The sequence below is a fragment of the Prionailurus viverrinus genome, chromosome B3 (assembly GCF_022837055.1).
Source record: "Prionailurus viverrinus isolate Anna chromosome B3, UM_Priviv_1.0, whole genome shotgun sequence".
NCBI lineage: Eukaryota > Metazoa > Chordata > Mammalia > Carnivora > Felidae > Prionailurus > Prionailurus viverrinus.
In genome coordinates this window covers 76,287,259-76,301,456 of record NC_062566.1, presented here as the reverse complement: position 1 = coordinate 76,301,456, position 14,198 = coordinate 76,287,259, and the positions used below count along the sequence as shown (strand labels likewise).

At 33.0% G+C, this 14,198-nt stretch overlaps 1 protein-coding gene across 3 annotated transcripts in view; it reads left to right on the top strand.

Annotated features, from left to right (window-relative positions):
- The window catches only part of STRN3 (striatin 3), a 107,172-nt gene that overhangs the window by 64,248 nt on the left and 28,726 nt on the right, over positions 1-14,198 (top strand). Inside the window, exons 6-8 of one of the 3 annotated variants that reach the window (XM_047862931.1) lie at positions 265-394; positions 2,837-2,978; positions 8,019-8,133. In XM_047862931.1, coding sequence (XP_047718887.1) covers positions 265-394; positions 2,837-2,978; positions 8,019-8,133 — 387 coding nt within the window. The remainder of the gene's footprint in view (positions 1-264; positions 395-2,836; positions 2,979-8,018; positions 8,134-14,198) is intronic. The other 2 variants (XM_047862929.1, XM_047862930.1) reach the window with 2 other exon arrangements.

Below are 14,198 nucleotides of genomic sequence, written 5' to 3'. Positions count from 1 at the left end.
GGAGGGGCAGAGAGAGAGAGAGAGAGGGAGACACAGAACCTGAAGCAGGCTCCAGGGTCCAAGCTGTCAGTGCATAGCCCAACCTGGGGCTCAAGCTCACGAATTGTAAGATCATGATCTGAGCCAAAGTTGGACACTTAACTGACTGAGCCACCCAGGGGCCCCTCTATACTACTTTCAAGTACTGTTTTAAAATAGGAACCAGAAAGAAATGTTAGAATTAACCATTGGAATATCTGGATTCATCTTTTTCCCCTTTGACAGGCCCTCTGGTGATGTTCTTGAGACATTCAATTTTTTAGAAAATGCTGATGACAGTGATGAAGAAGAGGAAAATGACATGATTGAAGGCATCCCAGAAGGAAAAGATAAACATCGGATGAATAAACACAAAGTAGGAACTCATTTTTAAATTTTTATTAGCTAATACACACACTGTGGCTGTGGGAGGGCAAGTCCTGATCCCTCAAAAGCCAGAGGTGGGCCATCTGCTCTGATTCTTTCTCCCTCACAGCAGGGCTTTCATTCTGCACAAGCAGATTCAGAACTACTCACCCTTGTTTCTCTCCATATGCCTGGCTTCCCAGGAGCCTGCAGCCGAGATGCCCAAGTGAGGATGGGTCAGTTAGTTGCTAATTCCCAAAGCTTCCTAGGAGAACCTGGAGATGTGGAGGTGAGGCCTCAGGAAGGGGTGGCTCCCCAATCCGATATGGACGTCGCCCTCAGCCCTGGGTGGAACAAGATTATTTACACTGTATTGTCACAGTGTTTTTGCACTTTTCAGATGTTCTAGATAGTACATATCGTATCTTGGTAGTACATATTACTTTATGTATTTGAGATACAGAAAGGCTAAAAACTTGAGAATATATATTTGGAATACAACGTTAAGGAGCTTTCATGTCAGTGTGCACTCCACTGGGTCATCAGTCCTAGTACCCACCTGATACAGTGTCTATGTTTGCTACTTTATTTTCCCAATTTGGTACACACCTTACTATGTTTTGGTATTTTGAGATGAACTCTGAGTACAAAGCTGTACCATAACACAGGATGTCAGTTGTTGGTGTGACTGGACGTACTTGCATCAATAAAAGAACATGTTGCTCCCCTTGAAAAAAAAAATCTATTCTATTTGGAATAGAAATTTTCAAGATGTCTTAAGCTACATTAGAGTGATTGATCATTTTTTATTTTATCGTATCACATGAAAGTTTTATATATAGTCAGCTGTTACTATTACCCACATTTAGTAGAAATTATTATTTGGTGTATCATTCACTAACTAGCCATAAAGGGTCTGTTTTTATAGAACTAGTTGGTGGTTTGAAACTTAAAAAAAAATAACCAGGAACCCTCTCTCCACTGCTGCTACAGTTAACAGTCACTGCTGAAGTCTGACTCTTCATGTGCAGTAAAACACATGATAAATTAACTCAAGTTACAGTGGGGATACTCCCACTCTGGATGAGGGAGTAAACTATGGATTGTAAATATGTGTGTTCACATTCTTGTTTTTTGGTAAGGATTAATAAAAATTTACTTTTGCTCGTAACCTAGGAAACTGGATTAACTATTTGATCAGTGATGTGGTTTAACTATAAATATAAGCAAATTAGACGATCCATTTTTGAATTATCATAGTAGTATATATTTTCTTTAATGCTTATTTATTTTTGAGAGAGGGAGAGAGCATGAGCAGGGAAGGGGCAGAGGGAGAGAGAGAGAATCCCAAGCAGGCTTCACACTTAGAGAGCCCAGCACAGGGCTCTATCTGAACTGTGAGACCTGAGCCTAAGTCAAGAGTCAGACACTTAATTGACTGAGCCACCCAATCACCCCGAGAATACTTCAAGTATGTTAAAAAAAAAAAAAAAAAAGTGGATAGGTTAAGTTTTGGTTCCTTGGGATATTAAGTAATGTGGGGAAAATGCCAGCTTTCCTCAAAAAAAGTTGCCATGCTGTAATTGCAGTTCTCAGTGTTTCTGTCACATTTCATGTGTGTAACACGGGTGAATAGAGATTTTGATCCTTTCCCTTTTTTCGTTTTGTTTGTTTTTTTCCCGCTGGGATGCATAGCACTGTTATTATCACAGCTGTTGACCTAAGATCAGTTAATATCCTTCTTAGCTATGCCATATCCCTGTGAATAATAGAATCCGTAGGCACTTCTCAGTGAGTGAAATCAGTTCAACACAGTGTATCAGAATATAAGTGATTGCATGGGTCTATAAATAGGGTAATTGTGAATCTTATAATTAAAGAATTTAAATATTCTTGCTTAGTATTTTAACGATTTTGTACTACCACATTACTTGCATCACATCTTAACAGTAATCTTCACATGGTGCTGGTAACCATTTATATAGGGTACAATCTGTGATTGTTGAACTACATGCAAAAACTAAAATTTTGTGTATTTAAGTAATTTAAAAATGGGAGTATTAATATAAAGTTAATGGTGTTACTCATATGTGGAATTTGAGAAACTTAACAAGACCATGGGGGGGGAAGGAAAGGGGGGAAAGTAGTTACAAACAGGGAGGGAGGGAGGCAAACCATAAGAGACTCTTAAATACAGAGAACAAACTGAGGGTTGATGGGTGGGGAGGGGAATGGGTGATGGGCATTGAGGAGGGCACTTGTTGGAATGAGCACTGTGTATTGTATGGAAGCGATGAATCACGGGAATCTACCCCCAAAACCAAGAGCACACTGTACATACTGTATGTTAGCCAATTTGACAATAAATTATATTAAAAAAATTAAGTTAATGGTGTTAAAAACATATAAAATCTAGGATAAAAATAATTTTTGGCTTATGTTCCGTTTACAGATAGGTAATGAAGGTTTAGCTGCTGACCTAACTGATGATCCTGATACTGAGGAAGCACTGAAAGAATTTGATTTTTTAGTGACTGCTGAAGATGGTGAAGGAGCTGGAGAAGCACGGAGTTCAGGGGATGGCACAGAATGGGGTAAGTTGATAAAAAAAAATACGGGGGTGGGATAATATCTAGCCCTTAAAGATATATTGCTATTAAATATTTTATGTGGAATGTGAGTATTTGAATGTATGGTAGCGGTTAAGCAAGGACAAGGAGAAGTGGTAGTGAATAATTTCAGGGTGTTCTGCACCAATTTATTTAGGTTTGGTGACAAAATTATGTTTAATATATACTTTTTGGTAAATTTTGATTTTTGAAGCTTATTGATTTAAAGGTGAAATAAATTCACTTCCTTTCTTTTTAGCAGATTAAAAAAAACCATGCATGTATATACTTTTAAACATTCCCATTATTTAATTTGGCAATGTATCTAGGTTTAAAGAAGACTTAACTCTTTTTGTTATGCCTATATAATATTATCTGACTTATTACTAGAAAGTAATAAAGCTACTAATCCTTAATTATAGCTTTATGTTGAACAAGGTTTAGTGAAGGTATTAAACTTTATTACATACAATATTTAGTATGCATATATTAGGGCCTAGCCTTTGGGAATGATATGTAATGCTAATAATAATTCAGCCAAAACTGAAAGAAAAGTTTTCTATTTATACAGGGTAGAAAACCTCATTAGAAAGTAAAATAAAAGTGTAAAAATTATATTAAGATAATAACCTGAGGTCCAATATGTTGTTCATTTAATCAGCTTTTAATACAAGCATGTTATCTGGCAGGTAGAACACACATTGTGCTTACCGAGCTTTATCGGAAAAGGTTACTGTGTACATTAACGCATATTTCAGTCAAACACCAAAGTTGCTTAGCTATTTGCAGGAGGAATTAGCACTAAATACTTAAAAACTACTTTGGTGATGGGAAACACGTTATTAAAAATGTTGTATTTATATATTGAACTAATATTGCTAATAGAAGAAATAAAATTTCATAGGTAAGATAATTGTTAACTATCCAGATAACAATTTGAAGCGCTTAAAAATCTGGATTTTGTTGCCAGCTTTCTTACTGTTTATAATTCTCAAGCATTGTTTCAGACCTTCACTTACCTCTTCTAAGTGGAAAGAGAAGAGGCACATTAGTTGAAAATAAGAAAAAACTTCAGAATTACTTTATAGTCTTTGATTATACATTTCTGTACTTACTTGAAAATGGCTATATTCTAGTTTACTTTTCTTAAAAATTAGCCTTGCTCAGGAGACATGGTAAAAGTATTAAAGTTTTTGTTAAGCTTCTTTGTGCAACCCATTCAAGTGTTGGAGATACCTATTTTTTTTTTTTTTCTAGTAGTTTCTAAAGTACTGGGTTTTTTTTTGCAGGTTATTTTATAATTATATAAATACATTTAAATTATATATATATATAATTATTTTATAACATGTATACTTCAGGTTTAGAACCCACAGACACATGAAGAAGAAATTAAAAATTACCTATAATGCCACTATGTAGAGAGAATCATGGTTAACATTTATATATGTATATTTATCTTTAGTTAACAAAGGATTTTGCTGAGTGCTGATTTATAACCCACACTTTTCACTTAATTGTTCTTCTGCAACAGCAGTTTTAATAGCTTCATAATATTTTGTCAATATCTTCCATTATTTAATTGGGGTTTTACTGAGGAATATTTAGATTATTTTCATTAAAGATAACAATCAGTTTTCGAAGATCTGTGTAGCTAAATCTTGGCACATCATCATTCCTGCTTTCTTCACCTAAAATTGCTGGAAGTTTATTACTCAAAAACATACAAAAATTTGGGGAATTTAATTTGTATAAAATGGCATTATTTCTTTAATAATGAAGTACCATATTGTTTACAGTTGATGGTCCTTCTTTCCAAAGACTTTTGCAGTGTGAGGAGCAGGCCTAAGTAGTGAATGATAACTATAAAATGTTATTTACTTTTACTATTAATATTTGAGTGACCTGAATCTCTGTGTAAATGGAAGTAACTGAAAGTTTCTTCCTTCCAGATGAGACTGAAACATCTTTAAAGCATTTTAAGTTCTTTAGAAGGAAAAGAACAAAATGGTTTAGGCAATTTCTTTCCTTAACAAATGAAAACTGTCAAAGGATCTTTGCAGTGTTTCTGAATTTATCTTTTCTACTCAACAGTTTTATATTCAGTTTTTCTAAAACAAAGAGGATGGATATACAGACATAACATTTATTTAACTCATTTGCTTAAATTTGAATTTACTTAAATGGGAAGGTGGTGGTTTTGAGATTTAAATTATTGGGTAAAGGCAATTTTTTAGTATTTTTTTGGTTTGTTTTTAATAAGTAATGTATCCTAATGAAACATAACCCAGTACATACCCAGTGGATAATATGTTATTTTGTATGTCAGAAATCTGCTCAGATATATCAAATTTTGAAACCTTTTATCATGTAAAACTGCTGCTTTTAAGAGAGCTTTTAAATCCTGTTTTTTTCTCTTACCTACATTTGTAGTCTGAGTTTAATTTTGGTAGTTTTTAGTTTTTCTGCTAATCAGAAATGTTAGTGGGCTTTCTAAATTTGCTGTTTCTCTCATGGAGACTCGGCATTTTGAGCATGTTTGGTTTTTTTTTCCTCCAACTTGAAACTGTGATTTGTGGAAATGTATAGACTAAAAAAAAATAATTAGTATCTGAATGTTTATATTTAAATATAATAGATAATTAAAGTATTGAATATATGCATAAAGTTGGTTATATTTTTATGTTACATTAAGTAGGTTTATATAATTCCTCTGCTTTGATAGTTAGCATTACCATAAAAGAATTTTATGTTTTTGTGGTTTTGAGTTGTTATGGGTCATTTTTTTGTGTGTGCATATTTGTGTTTCCTTTTAAACAAAAAAGTTCCCGTAACTGATTCAACCTCATTTCTTGGTATTTTTCCCCCCTAGATTTTTAAAAAACAGAATTAATATGTAGAAGATTATGCTGCCTCTTCCTTTTTGCTCTTAACTATTTCTTAAAAGCAATATCAAATCAGCTGTTACTTACCAGGCAAGTTTCAGGATGTTTTCTGAGCACATATGCATTCACCAACCTGTTCGTTGCACTGCCTTGAGTTAACCTTTGTTTTCTAGACTTTAGGTTATCTTGCAAGTAATACTTGTTTTTTTCCTTAGGCTTACCCGTTTATTTTCTTTTGCTTTTTTACTCCAGTACCCTTTGCTACTTTAATTACAGTTACTCACAGCTTTATTTTTTCTACAGAGGTCTTTGAAAAACTGGCTATCTTACTAAAATTTTAGATCCTGTGGAATTATTTACCACTTAAGATTTTTTTTGTTTGCTTCTGTAGGTTTAAAATGTGTCCATTTGGCTTACTTTAAGTGGTCATTTTTAAAAGTAATTAATTGCTTCATTAAGATGAGTGCAAATGATTAATTCTTCACATTACTTTTTTTTTTTTGGAGTCTTCAGTAAGTGCACAGAAGGATTTCTCATACAACACAGTTTTCTGTAAACTTCATGATTAGAGTACACGAAAAGTGAATTTTCTGTTTAAATCATTATTACTACATTATTACAAACAGTATTAAGATTTGCAGATTTGACAAATAATCTTACGTGTAAATTTCAGTCTCAAGCAACCTACTTTTAAGTAATTCAAGTTGGCAAATTAACTTAAAGTTTTGGATTAATCTTTTTATATACTGACTACCTAAGATTATAGGTATATCCATAAGGGAGAAAGTGATAATAATTATAGTAGGAAAGGCCCAGGGTACAGTAAGTAATTGAATTTGTATGTGTCATTCAAATAGAGTTTCTTTTACTTACTAGATATAGCAATCTATAAAAGGGGAGGAAAAAGGCTATTTAATGTCCACTGAATATGGATTAAGTCAGTGAGGCCCAGTCAGTTTATAAGACTTGTGAGCTAAAATAATGAGTTACCAAAAATGTAACAAGTGTTTTTTCCCTAAAATCTTACTATTTTGTCAGTCTTGATAGACTTAGCCTATATGTTTTGGTATAATTTTTATTTAGTGACATGCTTATATAAATTCCTGGTTGTTACTCTTTTACAGAGTGTTAAACTTATCCTAATAACATGGCTGTTTTAGAACTAAACACATGAAGGAAAAGCCCATAATACTTAAAAGGAATTCTAATAGACTTAGGTTTATTCTGCTTCTTTTTAATGCTGTTTTTCTTCTAGATTACCATAAAGTAAAATTTTTGCAGGCACAAGTATCTACTTAAAATAAATACAGATTTGTGATTCAGCTAAAATAGCTGAAGTTTCTTCTTTAGCAGATGTACAGCTATGTATGTTTTTACTTTTCCATGCTTGTCACTGCTTTTATCTTACCCTAAAAAAAATCAGCCCTAAAAAAATTCTTCAGTGGAATTTGAGTTTTGTTTTTTTGTTTTTTTTTGCTAATCTTAGTTGTAGACCAATGGAAGAAGGTAATGAGATGTGGAACTATTTGGGTGGGGTGGGGGCCAAGGTGGGCTTCTCTGAATGCTTTGTATGTATTATTTGAGACATTGTATTTTGGAACTATATGTATGTATTATATTGGACTAGAATGCCTCTCCATTAGTATAGTTATCCCGTGCATGCAGAATCAGTGTGACAGAAGGTGCATGAGTATTTTCATCAATAAAATGGCACTGACCTTTCCAGCTTGCACTCTTATGAATAGTTCGCATGTAATTCATTCATTTGCTTTTATGATGCTGGCTGAATAATTTTTATTAACATTTTTATAAAGATGCAGTGATCTATTTTGTATAATGTTAGTTTTCTAATATAAGTCTGTTGAATATTAGTCATTGAAAGAATAATAACCTTCAAATTTGTGATTCATAGAAATGAAGCACCATTTAACTGTTAGTATTAACTGTATAGAAACTTGTGAGATGGGCTTTTAGAGTTTGAGCTGTGAATACCAAAACTGAAACTGCACCTTTAAAGTATTTTGGGTATATGCTGTTAGTACATTTTTATTATGATTATGTAAAGCTATAACAGTTAACTGCCAACAGCTTGCATTGCCAACTGCTGATTTTTTTTCTTTTAATAATATGCTGCATGTAGATAAAGATGACCTCTCCCCACCTACTGAGGTTTGGGATGTAGACCAGGGGCTAATAAGTAAACTGAAGGAACAGTACAAGAAGGAACGAAAGGGGAAGAAAGGGGTGAAGAGTAAGTGCAGATTCTATTATAATTTTTGTATACCGATCTTTGAGAAAAAAAATTCTTCAACTCTGTGTTGTTTTTTTTTTGTTTTTGTGTACTGGGCAACTAACTTTAAATTTTGTTGTATAATTAAAATTTATTTGAATATAATTTAGGACGTGTTATTAAATGCAAAATCATTTAAAATATGTTATTGAGGATGAAGGAAAGATTTCAAGGAAGGGTTTTTTGTTTTTGTTTTTTTAAGCTTTAAAAAGTTTACCAAATTGTAAGGAGTATTGGCCTTGGAATTAAAAGTAATAAAAATTTGTTCAGAAGGGAGAAAGTATAAATTTCCTTATTTTTTTAAGTAGGATGTTACAGCTGTAATCAGCTCATATCTAGGTTACATCTTTTAGTTTGGGAATCCTTAAATTTAGTAAATTCAAAAGACCTTTCCATTGTTAGTGCTTTCTGGCCTTAATCCAACAGCAAACCAGGATGCAGCAGAAAAATCTCTCTTGGGTAATATTTTCTTGACTTCTGTAGCAGAAGGCCACAAGAAAGGTTTGTTTGGTCAGTGAGTGAGGAACATTTGGAACCTCATAGTATTTTTCACTGTATTGTGTCCAACCACTGTACTATAAACATATAAATTTAGCTACAGCACCTCTCAAAGAAATCGTTCATTTCCATTTTGTGAATCAAACTTTAAGAACAGCCACATGAACGACATCTTCAGACCTTTGAGTATTAAATGAAGACACTTGAAACTTATTTTGGGGAAACTTTTTTGACTATGTCAAGGACAAAGTGAATAGCAAAGACTAAAACCATATAGGCATTCTGTCATATTCCTTTCTGTGGAACAGATAGATTAGTTTATAAAATAGCGAGTGTAGTGGAAATGGGTATAAGTTTTTTTCAGTAAAACTCTTTTAAATGGTTTAATTTATTGTGGAAGCTAATAAATGTGTTTTGGGGACTTTATCTGTTACACAATTTTCTTTTATAACATTATGCTAATTTGTTATGCATGTGAATGAAAACTGTTCTATAAGAAGTTTCAGATTATTCAGTGAACTTTTTGTATTTAAATAATTTAGTGCTGGGCAGGGGCTGTGTTCAGCTCTAACATCACTTGCCTATATAATTTATGCATGTGTAGTATGAAATACTTTTCGCATGACGACTATTGTAATACAGACACCATGACATTAGAATTTTGGGATTTAGGTCTTTTTTTTAATGAAATGAAGTAGTTTAATATTAGATTACTTATTTAATGTATGTTATTCATGAACTGACTCATCTGCTGAAGGTTTCTTTCCAAAATGTTAGATAATGTTGCTTTAATTTAAAATAAATACATTTTTTTTCCCTGCTGTCATTAGATCTATACCTTTTTCAGGTTTAGAAAGAAGATAGAAGCTAATTTAAGGTCTCTTTTAGTTGTAGGCTTTAACTGTTTCTAAAAAATGGTTTTATGTTTTTAAAATATGTTTACTTATTTAAGAAGTATTAGAAACAAATGAACTGAAACTAAAATTCAAAACCCCCATAAAATTTTAATTTAATTAACTTTTAAAACTAGGTTATATTATGAACAGTTTTGTTACTTGTCTATGTAGTTGACACTTCATAGAAGATATCATTTCATGTCAGTAAATGTTCCTGCTGTATAACATGTTTTCATTTGTTTTTTAACCGAAAAAAAGTACCCTGTTGTCAAATATAAGATTGGAGAACTATGTGAAGTAGACAAAAGGGGGTTGCTGTGATTAAATCAGGAGCTGGGGCCCACAGAGCCATCAATGCCTGAGGCTCTCATGTCTCAATACTGTTTGATTATCTAGATATGTGCTGTATTATTTAGCCAGGTCCTTTTAATTTTGATTTTATGTTGTTTTTTTCAAAAAAGGAACTAACTTTGTTTATATAACCATAAAAATAACACATGATTGTTATTCAGACAGTATAAGAAGTATAATATATAGAAATAAAAAGAAAAAAATGAAAAACACCCACAAACTTATTACCTAGAGATTAATATTTAGCAATCTATCTTTCCATGTTTTTCTAAGTATCTTTTTTTTTTCATTTTTCAACAAGAATATTATTAAATTGTTTTTAAGTCATTTTTTTCTTAATGCTTCACAGTCCTGTGAATGAAATACAATTTTAGTGGCTCCATAGTATTGTATTTTGTAGATTTAACCTGGCATCCATTAGTTAGACCTTCAGATTATTTCTCATTTTTAATGTTTTTATAAATGTCAAGTTACCTATATAAAGAGAAAGATAAAAAGGTGAGGCTTCCAGCAAAATGTCTTAGTAACGAATTAGGAGATAATGTGTTTGTTTTTGCACTTTTCTGTGAATTTAAATTAAATCTTTTTGTTCTTCAATGTAGAGTTCAATGTGAGCATATTGGCTCTGAATCCCTGATGTGAAGATAAAATTTAATGGGGGAAAAAAAAAAACTCCTTTTTATTTATTTTTTTAATGTTTATTGATTTTTGAAAGAGAGACAGTGTGAGCTGGAGAGGGGCAGAGAGGGAGGGAGACACAGAATCTGAAACAGACTCCAGGCTCTGAGTTGTCAGCACAGAGACCAGTGCGGGGCTCGAACTCAGGAACTGTGAGATCATGACCTGAGCCAAAGTCAGACACTTAACCAACTAGGCTCCCCTACTTTTTAAATTGATGTATCATAACTTCTAATGTCTTAATCTAGGTAGATCATCATATGAGTACAAAGATTAATTTTATGTGAAAAGGATAATTCATGAATTTTCTTATTCTTTTTAGCTATCTTTGTTGGATTTTATTCTGCTATTTTATCAGATATAGCTTTGTAAAAGATAGAATAATTCATAAACTGAAGTCTTTTGATTTCTTTATTTCCTTTATCCCAAAATGTGAGTGAATTAGACCCACTGGACCATAGAACTACGTTTCTACAGATTTTTAGAGGGAAGAAAATTATTTGCTAATTTTAGCACATACATTCAGCAGATGTAATCCAACCTAAATGCATTTTTTTTAATGAAAAGGAAAAAAAAGGTGAGCGTATCAACTTTTTAACTTTGTAAAAAGATTCAACCATGATTTGACTCTTAATTGGAAAGAATTCTAAAATCCAAAGCTAAGAAACGAATGCATGTCTTCTAACTTGACTACTCCACTCTACCCTTTTCTTTCCACCTGAGGCAAAAGAAAATGACTTAAAAGTGACAGTTTTGCCTTAGATTGTAGATATAATTCAGTATTAATTTCATGTCATGCTAAGTGAGATATACTTAGGAGATACACTTTATCTGTTAATACTTTTTTTTAATAAAAAAATTTTTTTTAATGTTTATTTTTGAGAGAGAGAGAGAGAGGGCATGAATGGGGAGGGGCAGAGAAGGAGACAAAGAATCTGAAACAGGCTCCAGGCTCTAGTCTCTGAGCTGTCAGTACAGAGCCTGACGGGGGGCTCGAACTCACGGACCGTGTGATCATGACCTGAGCTGAAGTTGGATGTTCAACCGACTGAGCCACCCAGGCGCCCCTATCTGTTAATACTTCTAAAAGCAAAGATCATGAAACTAAAGAGACTTGATGCAGTTATTTTGCTCTCTGACTTCCTAAGTGTTAAGCTTCCTTTTCTTTTTAACTTTTTATTTTGACATAATTTAATACTTAAGGAAAAGTGCTATTGCAAGAAAAGTGCAAAGAATTCCATGTAATTTTCACCCAGGTTCCCCACATGTCAATATTTTACCACATTGCTTTATTCTTTCTTCTCTATAAATACATGCATTTATTATTATGAACAGTTCAGAAAACAGGTTGTAACCGTGCTGTTCCTTAAATGCTTTAACATATGTTACCTGACCACAGAAACATTACCTAAGTGACCACAGTGCAGTGATGAAAATCAGGAAATTAAGTGATGTAGTACTGTTATCTACCCTACAACTCAGTTTTCTTTTATTCTTTAATAATTTCTTAAGAGTTCTATAATTGGCAAAGGGAGTCAAGGGGAAGGATCTAAATTAATTGTGTTAATATTTTGGTCTGGTATGATTTTTCTAGAAAAATTTTTGATGGTCTCCATTTTACTGTATTTCATACCTCAGTAAGAATGTGTAAGTAACAAAAATCAGAGTGTAGCATCTAGGTTAAGTGTGAAGCATCTGAGGGGCGCCTGGGTGGCTCAGTCGGTTAAGCATCTGACTTTAGCTCAGGTCATGATCTCACGGTTAGTGGGTTCAAGCTCTGCGTCAGGCTCTGTGCTGACAGCTCATAGCCTGAAGCCTGCTTTGGATTCTGTATCTCTCTCTCTCTCTTTCTCTCTCTCTCTCTGTCTCTGCCCTTCCCCTGCTTGTGTCTCTCTCTTAAAAATGAATAAACACTAAAAAATAAAAATTAAAGTGTGAAGCATCTGAAACCTTTATTTACAATATGAGGGAGGAGTTAAAAATCTTTTAAGATTTCCTTTGATTTTTGTCTTTTTTCAACGTGGAAAGTTTAAATTGTGGATTATGGTGTATTTTCTTTTGATAGATGCTTTTATTCAATGCCCTTTTGTTACTCCTGTGCTATTTAAGACCTTTAAAATTGAAGCTTATTAAAATTAGATTATTTTGTATCTTTTCTTCAAGTGATTTATAGGCTTTTCCCATTTCAAAGATTCACATTCTGAGAATATATATGTTTACAGTTCTGGTTCTTAGTGAATGAACTTAGTTTTCCTAATGAGTGTCATTTGTTCCAACTTTCCGGTCTTTTCAGTGTATAGAATATGATTTTTCATTCCCCTTCTTTCCTAGTGTTAATTGAATTTCTGTACATCTTTTGATTTGATTGTCAGTACATTGGAAAAGGGAAGTCTTTATTTTTTTCAGTATTTTTAAAATATAAATTATAAGTGAGTGTCCCTGGATTGTTTTCTCGTTTTCATTTTTTTTACATTTCCTATGAGTGTTTGTCACTTGTTCTTCCAGATCCAAGATGACAAACCATGACCAGAAAATGTAATCATTTTGTCAAGTCTGAATTTTGTCCAAATATCTGTATTTTGAACATTTTAGCATTTAAGGAGAAATTATTCATTTGCAGCAATAACATTTTGTAAGCGTTTCAAAACAATTTGGCACACACGATGAGATATCTTTGATATTTAAGCTGCTTCTGTCTAGGAGTATAGTATAAATTTGAAGAGCTCATAAAACAGTTCAGTATTGTCTTTTGCATCAAATCAGAGACAAAAAGCAGTTGTTTCATAGCAAAAGGGTGTGGTTGGTTTTATATTTCCTGCTTTAATTTCACATCTTTAAAACCAACCATTCACTTCATCAACTCAGTTTTCTTTATTTGATTTTTGTCGCCCCCCCCCCGCCCCCCGCCCCGCCCCTGAGAAAATATCTTAACTAATTCATTTTGACAAGGGTCAGAAAGTATCAGATTGATACTCTTTAGAGCAGTACTCTTTTTAAAACTGCAGAATCCCTTTGTGGCTAAACTAGTTGATTTTCCTTATAATTGTGATGTTACTTTTTTTAAGATGATATTTTATCATGTGAAAACTTTATTCTAGTTAGAATACTAGAAAGTAAAACAGATCTAGTAAACATGATATAAATCCTTATTTAAAAATTTTAATATTTATTAATTAAAGAGAGCATGTGAGAGCCACTGGGGGAGGGGTAGAGAAAGAGGGAGACACAGAATCTGAAGCAGGCTCCAGGCCCTGAGCTGTCAGCACAGAGCCCAGCCTGGGGCTTGAACTCACAAACCTTGAGATCATGACCTGAGTCGAAGTCAGATGCTTAACTGACTGAGCCACCCAGGTGCCCCAGCTAAATCCTTATTTTAAAATAAACTTACCTTTTCCAGATTGCCTACTAACGGTTGCTTTCACTTCAGAATATAAGTTTTGATAAACACAGGGTGCTTTTGAGAAAAGGAAAATGTTAGATTCAGTTAAAAAAAAAATACTGTTTTATTTAGAATAATACAGTCTATAGAAAGGTAGATTTCACACGTCCTGAATATGTGTGATTGAGAATATGTATAGGTTTAAAAACACTAACACAGCAGTCTGAC